The sequence below is a fragment of the Corvus hawaiiensis genome, chromosome 4 (genome assembly GCF_020740725.1).
Source record: "Corvus hawaiiensis isolate bCorHaw1 chromosome 4, bCorHaw1.pri.cur, whole genome shotgun sequence".
Lineage (NCBI taxonomy): Eukaryota > Metazoa > Chordata > Aves > Passeriformes > Corvidae > Corvus > Corvus hawaiiensis.
In genome coordinates this window covers 11557614-11575219 of record NC_063216.1, presented here as the reverse complement: position 1 = coordinate 11575219, position 17606 = coordinate 11557614, and the positions used below count along the sequence as shown (strand labels likewise).

General features: G+C 53.0%; 1 protein-coding gene across 11 annotated transcripts; it reads left to right on the top strand.

The window, feature by feature from the left end:
* Positions 1-4049: 4049 nt before the first annotated feature.
* LOC125324514 lies at positions 4050-16794 on the top strand. Of its 11 annotated transcripts, XR_007203017.1 has the most exons (8): positions 4135-4202; positions 5416-5538; positions 5938-6044; positions 7519-7812; positions 8462-8666; positions 9278-9370; positions 11435-12686; positions 12764-16794. XR_007203017.1 is itself a non-coding variant. In XM_048300466.1 (6 exons), exons 1-5 carry the CDS (start codon positions 4062-4064, stop codon positions 8492-8494), a joined length of 699 nt encoding a protein of 232 aa, XP_048156423.1. In that variant the 5' UTR covers positions 4050-4061; the 3' UTR covers positions 8495-8666; positions 9278-10929. The 11 variants fall into 11 exon arrangements, 3 of the variants coding, with proteins under 3 accessions (XP_048156423.1, XP_048156422.1, XP_048156424.1); XR_007203015.1 differs by lacking the exon at positions 11435-12686; XM_048300466.1 differs by lacking the exons at positions 11435-12686; positions 12764-16794 and having other exon boundaries at positions 4050-4202; positions 5416-5542; positions 5941-6044; positions 9278-10929.
* Positions 16795-17606: the final 812 nt, after the last annotated feature.

Here is a 17606-nt window from a genome sequence, read left to right as displayed (position 1 = left end):
GGGCTTGGAGCAGCCTGGGACAGTGGAAGGTGTCCCTGCCCTTGGCAGGGGTGGCACTGGATGGGCTTTAAGGTCCCTTCCCACCAAGACCTCGTCTTCCTTTGCCTTCAGTGTCTGCCTCAGAGTTTGTACCAAAACCAAAGTGAGGTTGGTGTCACCTTCTCTAAACTGGGAGAACAGATCACTCCAAGCTGTGGGGAGATGGAGAGGCTGTAGGATGGAGAGGGTGCAGCCCTGCAGACGCTGAGTTGTGGGGTTGCTGCTTTCAACACCCTCGTTGTTCCTGCGGACACAGCTCAAGGTGGGTCTGAGAGAGACAAACTCTGCTTTTGGGGGTTTGTGTTGATGAGGAGGGGAGGGGAGGTCACTGCTCTGCTTATTGTAACTGCTGTGGCAGAGCCAGGAGCCCAAGGCAGGACAAAGGCAAAGCAAGCCTCTCCGAGCTCTTGGGTTCTCTTCATTCCCAGATATTCTGATTCCTGCCCAAGTCCAAGTTCATTGTGCTGTGCAGGATGCGAGTTTAATCAGGTTTTAGTGCTGGTTTAGCTGAGTATTTCTAGGGCTTGAGGATGAAGCCAAATGCTCTGCATTGAAAAAGTGATGGATGTTCAGCACAAGATTCTCTTCAGGAACTGGCACGAAAAGTGGTTGCTGAAGCCGAGGGAGGAGCAATTCACAGCTTGGCTGGGAGAAGTGCTCACTGCTGGTCTGTCACTTCATCCTCATGAGTGAGTCTGGGAGCTCCCGAGATCAGCCAGGCTGCAATTTCAGATAGTTAGATGGGCTGGCCTTGAAAAATTCATATCTTGGTGCCTGGAGCAAAAGCTGAAGGTGGCAGGAAGTGGCAGCAGTGGCAGGGAACTGAAGTGACACCACCCTGAGCTCAGAACTAATTTTGGTTGTGACCTTGAGCAGTCCCTGGGCCACACCAGAGCTTTTTGTGTCACCTGCTTTGGGAGGTTCTTCCTTGCCCGTGGAGAAGTTGGGTCTCGCACAGATCTGCTGTGGAGCACCTGTGCCACCACCTTTAAAGAGCCACACTGGAGGTGTCAGTGAGCCCCTCAGTGCCTGCCCAGCCTAGAGCAGGGCTGGGAGGGCAGGGAGCTCAGGGAGTGCTCATTCCTGGTGGTGTTGGAGCTCTGAGCCCAGCCCTGAGCTGGGTTTGTGGCTCTGAGGGCACGGGGAGTGTCCAGAGCAGGCCTGGCCTGGGCAGAGTAGGAACTCCTGGAGTAACTCCTGAGTAACCCACACCTTCCACGCGAGAGGGAGGCACTCCCAGAGTCAGGCGCTGTCTCCTCTGAGGTGCTTTGGGGTTTAATTCTGTTCTCACAGTGACTCCTCTCACCTGGGAACCCCGTGGTTACCTATAGAGGGTCTGAGGCCTTAGGGATGTAAATATGGACAGGACGGGTTGGAATCTGCCTATCAGGGAATCTTCCCCTTGCCCACAGGAGAGTGTGCAGAACTCTTCTGTGTGATGATAATGTTTTCATACTTTAGGTGTGAAAATAAAAAATGGGAGAAATCTCATTTTTCTGGCAGCACACAAAGAACTTTCTTCTGTGTCACCACTAAAACTCTGTGAGGGGATGAACACCTGGGAATCTGAAAGACACATAGCTGGAAAGCATCAATATGAATGGATTTTTCTGCTTCTTTTTGCACTTGAAAGAAAGGTGAAAGTTACAGGCTGAGTCAAGCTTTTACCCTTCATTTCAATCAATTCAGTTATTGCTAAATATGGCTACACACAGGTAGCCCAGGTGGCAGAGCTGCCTCCAGCTGCTCCTTGGCCCCAGTGTCCCACGCGGGATGCTTGAGTTATCCACTGAGAGCCCCCTTGAGACTGGAGCACAGTAAATCTGCCTGTCTGAAGGGCAGGATTGTGTCCTAAGTCCCTCCTCATTCCTTCCTTTCCTCAGGCCCCAGCTGTGGCTGGGCCCACCATTGTGGCTTGGGTGGCAGTGGCACGTTGGAAAGCCCTGGGGGTGCCAGCTGGGGGTGAGAGCTCGGGGTGCCAGCCCAGGCTCCACCAGCACTTGGCCCACACTGGGGCACAGATTGAGAGATGAACTCTTGGGAGCTTGTCCTGAGGAGGATGAGTGGTACCTGCTGGCGAAATTCGGTGCTTTCACAGAGCTGTGATAAACCCCAAAGTCTTAGACTGCCAACCTACAGCCTCTGCACCGTCACATTCCCCAGTTGCATTTTGTATTGGAATTTTACCTGCTCCCACCTGCATCCTCCTGCTGGCAGTGCCAGCAGCCCAAGTGCTGCCTCTCCTGAGAGCAAGTTCCTGCCTGTTTCCTCTCCCAGCCCCAGCTCTTGCTTCCCTCTGGCAGAGGCAGCTTTAGGTGCAATATCCTGATGTTTCTGGGAGTGGGTTTTGGAATAAACCTACACACAGGATGTCCGTGGGTTGCTGCTATGGATTCTGTGAAAGGTGATCAGGAAAAGCAAGTTCAGAGTTATTCAGGGGATCCTCTGATTCCTGCCCATCTCATGGAGCTGGTCAGGGTGAAACTACTACTCCCATGCTTTTTATTTTCCTCCTCTTAGTGCTGGTTTTTCCCCAGGTAAGTCAATGCTGGAGCAGCCCTTGTGGGTTTATCTGTAATGAGCAGTGGTTGTGTGCACACGGAGATAGCAGATTCCAGCTGTAGTGTGCAAACGTCGGTGCTTTGTGCCTTAGTGCACACCCACATTTGTCAGCTGACAGGGCTGATGCGATGAGAAAACCTCGCACTCTCCAATAACCTGAGCACAGGCACTTCCTGTGTTGCTACATTTAACCAAAGCTCTGATAAAAAATACTACATTAATTTTTCTAATGGAGACCAGATTCCGCATTATCATAATTTACGTTTTTGGATAGTCTTTGATTGACTCTGGTGGGAAGGGAGGTGAATCAGTATCTTGTACTTTAGGGAAAGATCTAGGGGAGAATTGAATTGTACTTCCTTGGAATTCACATCACCCCCCCTTAGTCGGAGATGTTGATCTTGAGAACAGCAAGCAGAGAACAGCCCAGGAAGGGCTGAACGTGAAAAAAACAGTGCAGAGCATAAAGAAATCCTCTTTGCTGTGTTCATCATTCTGTCTTCATCTTGGATTGTTTCCACCCTTCTCCTCCACCTGGAAGTCACAAGCATCCTGCAGTGGCAGGTACTCTGGGTTCTTCTGCCAGGAGTAGTCTAAGAACAGCTTTTGCTGGGAGCAGCTCTGACCTTGCTGAAATCACTGCTGAAACCTCCCCTGACTCTTGCAGTGCCAGAATTTCACAGTGGCAGTGGTGAGGCAGGGACTGAGCCTGGTTCATTGTCCCCAGAGCTCGGGTAGTACAGGACAGTCAGGCCAGTAAAGCCCCTGCTCAGGGCTGGGAATGAGATCCTGGCCAGCTTTCCCTCTCTGCCGCTCTCTGCAGTCCTGCTGGGCTATGTCATGCTACTATGTTACAGCATTGTTCCATGTCTTTTTTTTTTTTTTTTAGGAAGTAATGCCGGATATTGGCAGTCAAGGGCGATGGAGCGAGGCAAGCAGTGACCGGTGAACAGAATGAGTTGTTACGGCCTCGGTCTCAATTTTTGGTGCAGCTCTAAGCATCCGTTGTTGTTTGTGTGTTTTAGGTGGTCCACTTGCAGGATGTCCTGGCCCTGGATGCTGGAGCATGCAAGCCTAAGGTATAGGTGTGGTGTACTTCAGTTGGAGCAGGGAGGCTGTGGTTTCACAGTCTCTCAGCATGTTTTGTGTGTTTTTGCTTTGCTTCTCTGCAGGTGCTGCTGCCGCCCTGGGCGTGCCAAGGGACAGAGGCGAGCAGGTGAGTTGGCATTTAGGTGGGGCGGCTGATAGTCCAGTGGTCTATGGCAGCGTGCTGAGCGTGTCCCTTTTCATTGTGCAGGTTTGTCCTGGCCACCTCCAGAGTCAGATCAAGATTTGAGGTAAGCCAGGGCAGTGGTGTGGAGTAGCCCGGGGATGCTCTTCTTGAGGGCAACAGTGACGTTTTCTGTTTTGTTGTCTTAGGTACCGTGAGCAGGTGTGGAGCTGGAGAGAGCAGTTAAGCGATGAGCCTCGGCAGTTTCGAGGGAGGGGGCCTTGCGGAAGGGGTCTCTTTTGGCGTGTGTTGTCAGAGGCTGAATTTTCTCCTTGTTCTCCATCTTTCGCAGCTGCCAAAGCGGACCGTGGGGAACGTGTTGACATCTGAGGTGCTGATGTGTTTTTTCTGTCAAAGATGGATTTTGTCCGTTTGTCTTCAGAAAGCTAAGTGTTGGGAGCGGTGGTTGGGAGAAGGGAAAGACCTTTGGAGTTCCAGGAGGCAACTGGAAGTTAGCTTAGGGGAGAGGGCTGTTGTGGGAGGGCCCCTTGGAAGTAAAGGGAGAGGGTTTCTCCTCAGCATCACCCAAGCCTTTGCTGGGCAGGTCAGTTCCCACCCATCTCTGTCATTGGCCTTTGAGTCTCGACGTCATCGTGGATCTTTTTGCCCGAGGAGCTCGCCTTTGGGTCTGGCACGATCGCCACGGTCTCCATTTTACCTACTCGCTGGCGTAGCCGCCCGCGGGCATCTTGGCCACTTGCTGGTTGGTCACGTTTTGCAACACCACTTCAGCCTTTGGTGGCAGAGTCCTTCCCTAGGGATCCCTTTGTATCACCTGGCAGTCATTGCCTCCTTCTCTAGGCCTGCCGAGCTTCTCAAGCATCCTCTGAGCAGCTTTGGCACTGGCTTCTTGGAAGGAGTTACGTTTCACTGTCGCGTGCTGTTGCCATAGAGCCTTCTTTCCTTTGGCATCGCCAGCCTCTGGCTCATCTTGCTCTAGGAATCTTGTGCCCATTGCTGGGCAGGTTCAGCTCGTGTCTGTGTTATGTCATTTGTGTCTATGTTCTGTAGTTTGTGTCCATCCTCTCCTGTGTCACAGGGCTTTGTTACGTCTCGGTGCTTTATCGGCCTCGTTCTGGGCCGTAGCGGCAGCGGGGGTCTCTGCTCGCGTACTTTCCCGGATCGGGCTCATTCCGGCATCTTTACAGTTCTGCTTTTGGAGACCAGAAGAAGTACACAAGATGTTCTCATCCATCTTCCTTCTCACTTTTGGTAGTATCTTTTTTTCATGGGCCATGGACTTCTCTGGACCCTCCTCACTGTGGTAGTTCCATAGGTTCCATTGCCTCAAAGCATGTTGGGTCTAGAATTTATCTTCTGGAGAGTTATCTCAAGTCCTCGTGTCATCTTTCCTTCTATTTGGTGTGCTTACACTTGGAGCTGCCCTGCCCTGGCATGTAGAGTCATGGCTGGGTTGAACAGTTGTAAAACTTTGTGGTTCATCTCTTGTCTGTGGGGTTTTGTGTAGAAAACTTACGGGCCTGGTGTATGGGGATAACTCCGAGCTGTCAGCTACTTGTAGACTGCCTCATGTTGTCTTGCAGGTCCCCAAGGCCGATTCCGATCCCTGCAGTCACCGATGCTACCGCTTTTCCCAGAATCTGCCCTTCCACGTCAGGGAGCAGCAGTTGGAAGATGTGTTGAAGCGTCTTCATCAGTGGAGTGTTGTGAGTAAGGGCTGCAGTCAGTGTGTAAGCTGAAGAAGGGGTGTCTGTCTGTGAGAGTGTGTGTCTGTCTGTGTCTGCGTGTGTCAGTCTGTGAGAGCGTGTGTGTTGACTGGTTCTAACCTTGTGTGTGTGATTTTTGCCTTTCAGTTTTTTCAACTGATTTTTAACTTTATAATAAGAAAACAGGCAGCTGTGAGGTTTTTTTTCTCCCCCATCTGGGTTTTGTTTTTCCTTGGTCTCGTCCTGTCTGTGAGGCGATGTTCATCGCCAAGGTTTGGGTGCAGCCAAACAAAGAGCCTCCCTAACAGGGTGGAGAGTACACAGTGGAGGTTAGGAATACAGGGAAAAGGTGCACCAGCCCTTACACCACCCCTAACAGCACCATTTTCCCCCCACCAGCAGCACAATGCAGCAACCCTGGAACCCTCACTGCAGCACAGCTCAGTAAGCCTGGTGCTGGGATAACCCTGGAACCCTCAGAGGAGGCCAAGCCCCACACCAAAAAGGTAGGGATGACATCTGCAGGCTGGAGAGTGACAGGTACGGGTTGGGGGCTGGGGCGTGTAGAGCAGGAGTGAGGGGTTCCAGGCAGCAAGAGCAGTGCGGGGTATAAAGTAGAGGGGGTTAAAGGTTAGGGGATAAAGGGACAAAAGTCAGGGCAAAGGTTGGGGGGTCAGGGAATCAAAGGTCAAAGTCCAGGGGTCAAAGGTCAAGGTGGTCAATGTCAAAGCACAGAGGTCACATGTAGAAGGTTGGGGCAAAGGTCACAGGGCTCAGGGGGGTCAAAGGTCCTGGGGTCAGGTGTCATGGGTCAAAAGGTAAGGGTCAAAGGGCTAAGGTTGGGGGGTCAAAGGTCAGGGGTAAAGGTGGATGGTCAAAGGTCAGGGGTCAGGGATCAAAGGTCGGGTTGTCAATGAATGGGTCAAGGGGTCAAAGGTCAGGGGGTAAAAGGTCAAGGCTCGGGCTCAGGATTAGAGGTTCCAGCATGATTTTCCATGGTGGTTCCCAGTGTGGGGACACGGGGTGTGGGGTCAGTGGCGCCGGGGGCAGGCAGGAGCCCCGTGGGCAGTGGCCGGCAGCGGCGGGGACGCCTCCGTACGGGTCGCGCCCCTCCACTGCCAGCAGAAGCCCCCCTGCGCCGTGCGGTGCCCGGCCACACTCCTTGCCCTCCCCGCCGCTGCCTTCCCGCACTCCCACCGCACCCCCTGCTCCCCTCCAGCCCAGGGAAATGCAGGAAAACACAAAATCATCGAGGTGGAACAGTCACCGGAGCTGCCCGAGCCATCCCCCCGCCTGAAGGCGGCAGCTGCCCAGAGCCAGGGGCACCCAGCAGGATGCAGCTCCTCTTTCGCAGGAGCTGGAGGCAGGGTTTCCCAGGCAGGGGGAGCAGGGAGAATTTCAGCTCCCAGCAGCTCTCTGTGAGTGCTGGATGGACTCTGGGCTGAGCCAGGTGGGAGGTGTGGGTGGTGTTCATGTCCCCAGGAGCTGCTCAAATCCACCTTAAACTCCTGGAATGGTCTGTGCTGGCAAGAACCTTACAGACCATCCTGTTCAGCCCCTTGCCATGGTCAGGGACACCTTCCTGGGGTGTCTGTGTCAGAGTGGTGGAATAGGCAGGACTTTCTCCCTGAGCCCAGTCCCGGGCAAGATTGGGGTTCCCATGGGAAGAAGCCTGTGAGCTGCATTTCCGGAGCTGGGAGCCTCCATGCCTGGGAGTGTTTCCAGTACTGCTCTTTGGTTTTTTCCATAACTGGGCATGATGTTTCTCTCCAGAGCAAGGTGGTTTTCCCTGGATCATTGGGGTTACACACTGGCTGTTTGACAGCTCTGTTGTCTCTTTCTCCTGAATGGAAGAGCGAGGAACGGGGGATGCTCCCGACTGTCACAGGGATGTGGGAGCAGCCCAGTTCCAGTGAGGAATGTGACGCCCAGCTCGTGGCGTGTGCCCTGAGATGGTCTTTCCTGTTGTTTTGTCCTTAGAGCCTGTTGGAGTGCTGGCCTGGATTTGGGAGGAGCCAAGTAGCCTGGAGCAGTGAGGTTTTTCCTTTCAGAAATCCGTGCTGGGGAGGTTTTCCCTGGCTGTCCCAAGGGGAAGGAACAGCTCTGGAGTTTTTGCAGCCACAGGCTGGGGATGCATCCCCTGAAAACCAGTTCAGGATCGTTCATCTGACTCTGTCCCTGACCTGTGGCTTCCAGGGAGCCTTCTGGTCTTCCGGATATTCCCAGGAGAGGATATTCCACCACCTGACTTTTAAGCCAGGAATTCCAAACCCAGTAAGTCGGTCACATTCTATGGGAGCTGCCCCAATGGTGGGATGGCAGAGGGCACACCCCACGCTGCTGTTTGGGACATTCCCGACTGGAACGGGAGCCAGCTGGGCATTTTGGAGCGCTGAGGCCACCAGGGCAGCCTTGAGTGGCATTCCCAGGCAATGCTGAGGCATCCCATGCCTGTGGCACGTGGCAACACATGCCTGATGTGGAGCAGAGAGAGGAAGGGAGAAATTCTGAGTTGATGGGAGGAATGGAATTGGGCTTTCCAGAATGGAATTGGTATAGGTGCTGATGGTATCATGGAATCATGGGGTGGCTTGGAAGGGACACAAAGACCCTCTGGGCTCTGTTATCCCATCCCGTGGCAAAGAACACGTCCAAAACTGCCTCCTCACCCTCATGGAATGGCAATGGGTGTTGGGAGCTCTGGCAGGAGCACCTGGAGACCAGGTAACAATAGCAATGGCATTGTTTTGGCTGCTGCTGGATGTGGTTTTCTCTTTTCAAGATGTTCCTCTGATTGATGTTTTCACAGTAGCTTGCTAGGCCTCATTTGAGGATAATTCCAAGAATTTTGAAGTAGTTGGAAAAGAATGAGGAAAAAAGGTGAACCTGATCCATTTCTAGTAATTCTGAACTTCTCTTGCAGCACCGTTCCAGGGGAAAGCTGGTGAAAGGATAAAGATGCAGAGGAACAAGTGTTGTAAACCCCCCTGCCTCCCTGACAAAGCAAACCTTTCTGCAATCCCAGTAAATCTCTTGGAGAAACTGTGGGATCGTAAGGTTTCCTAGGAAAGGAAAACTAAGGACAGAGATGAGGAAAGAGGCTTCCAATTAATAATGATTTGATGGAGGTAGGAATGATTCTTGTATGTTTGATGCACCCCTTTTTATTCCTGGGATAATTTTAAATGAGTTCTTTAAAAAATCATTTCGATTTGGGAATTCAGATTAGAGAGGAAACGATGCAAAATAAATGCAGGGAGAGATCACAGAATCATCCTGGAATGGCAGAATAGTTTGGGTGGGAAGGGACCTTAAGGATCACCTCATTCCATCCACAGGATGCTCCAAGCTGCGGCCAGCCTGGCCTTGAACACTTCCAGGGATGGGGCAGCCACGATTTCCCTGGGTTTACGGGCACAAGAGGAAATTTCCAGCAGGAACTGAGGGGTTTCCCTTGCTCTGCCTGGCCCTAGCAGGGCTTTGGGAGGCAGAGGCTGTGGGAACAGGAGCTTTGTCCACTGCCTTGGGGGAGTCTCTGATGTCCCAAAACCCAGCAGAGCAAGTGGTTGTGGTTTAACATCCCGTTCAAAGGAGATGCCAGGCCAGGAACGGGAATGGACTGCAGAGCAGGGATGGTGCCCAGCAGAGGGGTGACTGTCCAGGGGGTCCCAGCAGTCCATCCCTGCTGCCCAGGTTTGGGATGAGCAGGCTGGTGAGTGTCCCTGTGCTTGCTCTGCAGGATGAGGAAGCCAGGCCTGCTGAGGAGGAAGATGAGGAGGTGTGAGAGGATGGAGACAGCGGCCACCAAAGGCTGGGGAAGGCACAGATCCAGGTAGGAGACGTTGCCTTGCGAGGAGAGGGACTTGTCTGTCCCGTTGGAATTTGGGGCGTGAGGCCAGTGGAACAAAGGCTTTGATTCCATTTTCTTACTCGGGTTTTCACGTGCCTTAAGAGAGCTTTGTGAAAATGTCATTATCCTGATTGAGTCTCTGAAAAACAGGGATTGAAGCTTTCAGAAGGGGCCCAACCCTGCCTGCATGTATCCAAGTGCAGCCCCCCCTCCCTGTTTTTGTATACAGCTGGGATGAGACCTCAGCTGCTGTTACTTGCCAGCTCACAAGTTGTGTAGCTCAGAGCCTCAGCCATGAAGGGCCAGGCTGTGTTTAAAACAGCCCAAGGTGCCAGAGAGCTGGAGTAATTTCCTAGCAGGTAACTTGACTTGGAAGCTGCATTCTAAAATTTGTCCACATTTAATTTATGTCCCACATGGAGACACCTAAAGAAGCAGCGGTGGGGTGTTCCTAAGAAAAGAACATCTAAATTCTTTGGTGGTAGAGGGCTTAAAATTAAAGTCTGAGTGGAGATGCCTTTAGGACACTTCCATTCCAGTATCTGAATGGAATTTAAATGAAGTATCCAAATCCTGACAAGCTTGTATGAACTCCAAAGCCTCTGCAAGTGGTTTACAGCCAGGGAAGGAGATAGGAGTCTGGAGTCTCTCCCCAAAACCTGGCTGCTGGTTTCTTTGGCCAGGCATAGGAATAATTGCGTATTCCCTGGGGCTGTCCTTATGGGGAGAGGTTTACTTATGTGCCCTGGGTTTATTCAGTACATCTTCAAAGTGATGGAAACTGATTTCATTGAAATGCCAGGGGTGCCAAATGTTTTCCCCAGCCAGAGCTTGGAGCCAGCCCAGTGGGAAGGGGTTTAGTGGCCATTTTCCCACTCCCTCGGGGCAGCAGCACTGGAGCACTCGCACCCAACCGTGCCCGAGGTGCCGAGTACTGGCAGGAGGCAAAGCCAGGGACTGGGCAGTAGGAGCTTGCACTGCTCCTGGAAGCGCAGACCTGGAGCTGTGGGTTAGAACTCCCAGGAGCTGCTGCCTCACTCAAACCTCGTTTAAAGCTCAGCATCCCTCCTGCTCCCTTGGAATGATTGTTGCTTCTGTTGTTGCTCTTTCCTGATACATTGTGATTATTATTGTAAATTCCCACTCCATTTCTTCCATAGCCCTTTGCTTCCCAGAGGTGGTGCTTTAGGCAAGCCCCTCCAGCCTGGGAAGGGGCTTTTGGCTCTGGGTTCATTCCCAGTCCCCATGAGCAGCTGGAGCTGTGCTGTCCCCAGCAGGTGCCTTTCCTTCCTTCCCTGCTGCACTTTGGCTTTTTGAGGGCTCTCTGGGGGGCTGAGGGAGAAGTTCTTTGTCATTCCAGGGCAGCATAAGCCCTGATCCCACTAAAAGCAGGAGGAATCATTCCATCCTTGTTTTTGGATACACCTTTGGTGTTTTCTCTCTTTTGCTGACACTGTGTGGTGAAGCAGCAGCTCCCTGGAATAATTTTTATTTGTAAAACAATGAATTCCCTGCTGGAATCCCAGTCACAGCCCCCCAGATCCAAGGTGCAGTTTAAGGCCTTACACCCTGACCAGGACAAGTTCCTGTCCTTAGACATGGAAAACAGGGGAAAACTCAGACTGGATTGGAGCCAGCATCCAGAATGGGGAGAGTGAGGCAGCATGCTTGGCCCAGGCTGGGGCTGGTACAGGGGGTGTTCCCCGTAGGATGACACCCATTTGGAGCAGATCCTTTTCTTCCTTTGTCCAAAGTCCCACGGCAAAGGAGTGAAGAACCCACAAGTGGGGCCTGGAAGGAAAACGGTTCTGTTAAAATTAGGCAAAGAATGCACTAAGAAAAAATGGACATCCTTTTTATGTATGAAAGTAAGTAGAGGAAAAATGTTGAAAAAGAGCTCTTTTATTTGGTGCCACCTCTCATTTTTTTATGGATAAAACCCTCTAGTGAGCAATCAGAACACGAGTGGGAAAGCCAGGAGCCTTTGACTTCCACAGTGGACTTAATTTCCATGCTTAATTTCAACAATTTCTTCTCTCTCGACAGGAAAATCCACTTAACTTGCCCCATCTTTGCCAAAAGCTTTGGTGTTTGAGCAGCCAAACCCAATGGGCTCTGGCCCCACCAGCCCATACTGGAGGGCCCCTCATCCTGCCTGTGGTGTGGGATGAATCCCCAATTGTCCCCAGAGGGGGCTGCCCTGGTCCCTGCAGTGCCCAGCACCTGAGACACAGAGAGAGCCCTGTCCAAAGGGGCTCCTTGTCAGGAATGTGGCAGCAGCCCCAGGAGCAGGCTGGAGGTGAGAACTGGGGCTGTGTTTGAGACTGACCAGGTCAGCTCAGTGTTTACCTGTGGGGGGAGTTTGGCCCCACATGCTGAGTTGAAGCGGGATCAGGGTGACAGATGCTGCATTTTGGGCACCCTGAGAGTTTCTCTCCCCCTTGGAGATTTCCTGCGGGGATGGGGCAGGGAGCAGAATTAACCCTGCACCTCCCGTGAGCACTGCTGGCCTTTGTCTCTCTGTTGTGCCATCAGCCTGTGGGAATTTGCTGCTGCCGCTGCCACCCCACCTGGGGGCTGCGTGCTCCTGGCAGCCCTTCCCAGCCCCACACCCAAGCTCCAGCGCTGCCTCCAGGCTGTGTTGGGAGAGTTTGCTGGGAATGTGCCTCATCATCCCTGGGAGTATCCTTTCCTTCCAGAGTAGACGGATGGAGCTTCTGGGCTTGTCAGCTTCAGAGTTTGCTTGCAAAAGTCACTGCAGGGAAGAATGACAAGGAGGTTTGTCAGAGTGGTGCTGTCAGACCCCACCTGCCAGTCTGTGCTTTGGGTTGGAGGTTGTTGTGTATTGGCCCTGCAGGGAATGAATGTCCCCTTCCCACCTCAGCCCAGCAGATGCCAAGGGCTCTTCCTAGAGTACTTACTCCTTGCTTCCCTTTGGGATAACTTAATCTGCACCCTTCCATGAGCAATTCCTTGGCTTCTCCTGGAGAAAACCCCACGGCAGAGGCAGTCTGCAAAGGAGCCCAGAGCTGTGCTTGGAGCAGAGAGTGCTGAGAGCTGCGTGTGCCTCTGCTGCCCCAGGCTGGCAATATCCCCATGGAACAGACTGGGAAAATGGCATTAGAGGGAGCACAATCCCTTCCTGGAAGAGGTTTTCTCCTGTGCAGATCAGGCACAGGGCAGGAAGGGAACTTTGGAGATCAGCTGCTTTCCCCCAGAAAGCATCACTCACACCAGCATGGATGACATGACCTGTGCCTACTGCTCACGATGCACCCGGCCAGAATCAAGAGCAAAGGTGGGTTTGGGTTTGAGCACTTGAAATAACTTTGAAAGAGAAGCAATCACCTTTTGCTGCTTCTTTCTTTCTTTCAGATGCTGGGATTGCCTCTGGGCACATGTGCTGAGCTCTCCCTGCAGGGAACTGTCAGGCCTTAACAGCTGTGAGGTTGTGTTCTTCTCAGTGGGGAACTGGAAATAATTATTAATTAATTGCAGAAATGTTTTCTGAACCTTTCTCCTTTCCTGGTAGATCTTCTCCCTCTGCCTCTGAATTTACAGCTGTTCCCTGGTGTCATTGGCCCTGCCTGAATTCCTTGCAGCTCCTCACTGGGAAAACCTGGGATAACTTCAAGGGGACAGAGGAGACATTTTTAGCTGAAAACCTGGGGTGACTGAGAGGGGACACAAGAATTGTTTGTGTAGAAAAATGGGAAGGGATGTCGAGCAGAGCAAGGTGGCATTTTTGAGGGAAAAGCTGAGGTGATGTTTAGGGGAGAGAATGCACATTTTTGGGGCAGAAAAGAGTTAATATTGTACAGGAAGGAAAAACTGGGGGGTAAAACCTGATGTAATCTGTAGGGGACAGAATGAATATTTTGGAGCAAAAATGAGGTACTCAGTAGTAGACAAAGAAGGAAAATTTTGGAGGCAAAACTTGACAAAGTCTCAAGAGCAGAGAATGAACGCTTGGAGGGAAAAATGAGGTGATGAGTACTGAGCATGTGGAGAAAACTTGGGGGCTAAATCTGAGCTAATCTCTAGGGGAGAGCATGAACACACTGAGGTAACATGAGGGAATCAGTTGTGGGCAGATAGGGAAACTTGTGTAAAAATAATATTAAATAAGCTGTAGAAAGAACATTTTGAGGTAAAAATGAGGTAAGCAGTAGTAGACAGATGGAAAACTTTGGGGGTAAATCTTGATAGAAGCTACATGGTAGAAAGTAAATAAATATTGAAGGAAGAATGAGGGAATCAGTAGTGGACAGGTAGGGGAATTTTGGGGGGTCAAACTTGAAATAATCTAAAGGTTGAGAATGAATCTTTTTTGGTAAAAATGAGGTAATAAGTTGTGGACGGTTAAGGAAAATTTTGGGGGTTAAACTTGAGGTAATCTCTAGGGAGAGTGTGACCACTGACATAAACTGAGGCAATCACTGGGGCTAGGCAAGGAAATTTTGGGTGTAAAACTTGGGAAGATCTGTAGGGCAAAGAATGAACATATTGAGGAAGCAATGAGGTGATCAGTAGTCAAGATGAGGTAGAATGTGGGGGGCAAACCCTGAGGTAATTATGTAGGAACCATAAGTGTTTTTGAGAAAAAATCTGACCTAATTTGTAGGGGACAGAATGAACATTTTGGGGGTAAGACAGACATAACCTGCATGGTTTTGGTTTTAAAATCTAGTCAGTGTACAGGGGACAAAATAGACATTTTGGTAATAAAATCTGAGTTCATCTGTAGAAGAAAGAACTCATGTTTTGAGGTAAAAAGGAGGTGATCAGAACTGGGCAGGTAGGGAAAACTGAGGGGGTAAAATGTGAGGTCATCTCTAGGAGAGAGCAGGAGCATCCTGAGGTAAACTGAGGGAATTGCTGTGGACAGGTGGGTAAATCTGGCGGGTAAAACTTGAGGGAATCTCCATGGTAGAAAATGAGTATTTGGAGGTAAAAATAAAGTACTCAGTGGTGGAGACGTACAGAAAATTTTGGGGGTAAAATCTGAGGTGATCTGTAGCAGAGAGAATGCACTTGATGGGGTAAACTGAGGTAATCACTTATGGTCAGGTAGGGAAGTTCAGAGGGGTAAAAATTGAAAGCATCTGTAGGGCAAAGAAGGAAAAGATTGAGGTGGAAATGAGGAAAGAGGTAGTGGACAGGTGGGGAAAGTTTTGGGGGCAAATCTTGTGGTAATCTCCAGAGGAGAGAAAGAATGCTTCCTTGTAAAAAATGAGGAACTCAGAAGGAGACAGATGGGGACATTTTGGGGGTAAAATCTCAGGTCATCTCAAGGTGAGGGAAGGACTATTTGGAGGTCAACTCAGGACTCACTGTGTCCTCCTTCCTTGGCAGCAGCTGGCAGGGAAGGGAGAAGAGGCCTCGGGCTGGAGAGGGGCAGGAGAAAGGCACTGTGGGCAAAGCACCTCCCTGGCATCCCCAGGGCAGCTGTGGGGAACACAGTGGACACTTTGGGAGCAAAGGGAGGTGATTGCATTGTCCCTTTGGGGGATGCTGGCATTTAGATCATTCCATCCGTTTGCCTGCTGACATTTCCCAGCCCAGGGGCTTTGGCTGCCAGGGCAGCACAAAGATTGTTCCCTGTGTGGTGTGCAGATTTGGGGTTTGGCTTTGCTAGTTCAGATGAATTCTACCCAAAGCCCTGAATTCCCTGCTGAATTGCCACTGGAATAGCCTCCCAGCGCCTCCTGGAGCATGGATATTCCCATGCAGAGCTGCCTATTTAACACCAGGTGTGACAGGAACCAGCAGAGCTTCCAGGGAAGCTCAGCAGGGTCAGGGCAAGGACAGCTTCATGTTCCATAGAATTTGCTGTTTGTAACCCTCATCCCCCAGCCCCCCCCCCAACGTCTCTGGGGGCACCTGACAGAGTTCCCTGGAATTCAGCTGCCTGCACCCCCCGAGCTCGGGCTCCAGGTGATATTTTAAAGCAGGAGAAGGTGCTGGCCGGACGCGCTCCCAGCCTGTGCTGAGGCAGCTCCTGTGCCCACGGGAGGACTTCTCTCCCTGCAGGAGCTGATTTCATTCCAGAGCCTCAGGAGTGGCCCCTGGAAGTTCTTTTCCCTCAGGAAAGGGATGCACATCCCTGCCTTCAGGGCACCTGCAGTGGGAGCCACCTGGGAAAGCTTTCCATCAGTTGTGCAGTTCCAGCTGGCTCCCCAAAAACTCCCAACTCAATCCAAACAGATTTCTCTGACTCTGACCTTTCATTTGAAGGCATCTCTGAGGGCATTGCTTGGCATTTCATTGCTGTGGGGGAAGCTTGCCTTGGCTTTAACGCTGCTGAGGGATGATGGCCTCAAGCTGGAAGGGAAGGCATTTTGGGTGGCTGGGACATAGCTGGTAGGTGTGTGGGAGGTCAGCACCGGGAATTGCTGTCTGAACCCCTCTGCAAACAGCCCATGCCAACATTCCCCGGTGCCAGCTGTTCCTTGGGGCATTTTTGGGGTGTCAGTGGGGTCTGTCAGAGCTGAAGCATCTCTGGGTGCCTGTTCAGAGCAGCCCCTGGCCGAGGAGCCGTGGGCAGCCCTTTATCCATGTCCATCCCAGCGCTGCCCGGGCAGCCCAGTGCCCATTCCCAGGATGTGTGTTTGGCACGCTGCGTGCCACGGGCAGGACACTGCAGGCACAGCTCCTCTCTGCAAATCCAAAGCACAAGAGCTGCTGCTTCCCTTCCTGGGCCTCCCGGCCTTCTCCTTCCCCCTGTTCCCTGCCAGCTGGGACACACGGAAGGAGCACCAAGGAACACTCCTGGCAGTGAGCAGGAGTCTCTGAGAGCTCTGTGCAGCTCTGGGCCGGAAAAGCTGGCCCTGCCTCAGCAGCCACTGGGATTTTGGGCTGTGAACACTCACCTGTGGGAAAGGCCCCTCTGCAGGCAGGAGCAGCCCTGACACTCTCCAGAAGAACTTTGGCCGTGGACCAAGTGAACCCTCAGGACCTGCCTTGCTCATTTCTCCCTGGAAAGGGCCATGGAACGAGCACCTTTACAGCTGTTGGGTAAATCCTGGAAAGGGCAGGAAATCAGGGTTATGGGAAGAGTTCAGTGCTGTCACACAACTGCTCACCTGTGTTGTTCCATGATCAGGTGCTGGCCATGGAGCTCTGGCCATTGCAGGGGCTGGTGTGTAAAGCAGCATTAGCATAAAAGAAGGAGCTGTATTTGTATAGGAATGGCCTTACTGGCACTTGGCGTTCCTATCCCAGGCAGGACATTGCCAGGAGCTGAGATTGGCTTGGTTGGAGCAGGGTGCTGAGAGTGCCCAGGTGTGGGTTCAATCGCCAGAGGAGCCATTCACATAAGGGTTCGACTTGGTGGTCTTTGTGTATCCATTCCCACTCAGGATCTCCTGTGCTCTGGAAATAAAGAAGAAACATTTTTCACTGGACTTTTAAAGCCAGAGGTTTTTGCATTGGGGAAGGGGGGGGAGAGGAAGGAGAGCATCAGGTCTCACGCGGCAGTTGTGGGATGAGCGGCTCAAGCAGCAGCGAGCCCCGGCGAGGCCCCGGTCCCGCAGCGGGTGCAGTCAGAGCAGGAGCGGCAGCAGCGGCCTCGGCGCCAGCCCCCAGAACGGGGGAGCGGCTCGTCCCGCTGCAGCCGCGCTCGTTGGGCAGGGGCGCGGCGGGCGGGAGGCCCCCGGGGGAGCGGCCCCGGGGCAGGGGGAGGCGGGCGCTGCTGTGCGCAGGGGGTGCGGCGGCCTCGGCAGTGCCGGGGCTGGGGGAGCTCCGCGTCCCCGCGGGGGCTGCGGGCGGGGCCGGGCCGGGAGCGCCGGTGCTCCGGTTGCGCCACGGGGCGCCCCACAGGGCGGGCAGCGCTGAGGGAGCGGCGGCCTCTGGGGGTGCCGGGGCCAGCACGGGCGGTCCCCGCGCCCCGCCCGCTTCCAGGCGCGATCCAGCGCCTGCTGCGGGGAAGCGCCGCCCTCCCGGCGGGCCCGGCACCGGCACAGCCCCAGCTCCCCGCGGCCACAGCAGGAGCGTAGCCGGAGCTCCGGCGGGAGCCCAGCCCCGCGCTGGCCGCAGCCGGAGCGGCAGCGCCGGGCTCGGCCCCAGCGCCAATCCCGGAGCGGCTCTTGCCAGCCGCGGCGATCCCGATCCCTAATATCATCCCCCATCCTACCTCAGTTCTCCGACCCCGGGAGCCGCACCCCGCCCGCCGAGAGACAAGCGGCTGGGCCCGGGACCCCCAGCAGACACCGACAGG

Coding starts and splice junctions, on each gene's coding strand:
- LOC125324514 (XM_048300465.1), top strand. CDS start 4,062: ATGAGCCTCGGCAGTTTCGAGGGAGGGGGCCTTGCGGAAGGGGTCTCT. Junction 4,203..5,415: donor GGAACGTGTTGACATCTGAG/GTGCTGATGTGT, acceptor GTTGTCTTGCAG/GTCCCCAAGGCCGATTCCGA. Junction 7,813..8,461: donor AGCCAGGAATTCCAAACCCA/GTAAGTCGGTCA, acceptor CTTCTCTTGCAG/CACCGTTCCAGGGGAAAGCT.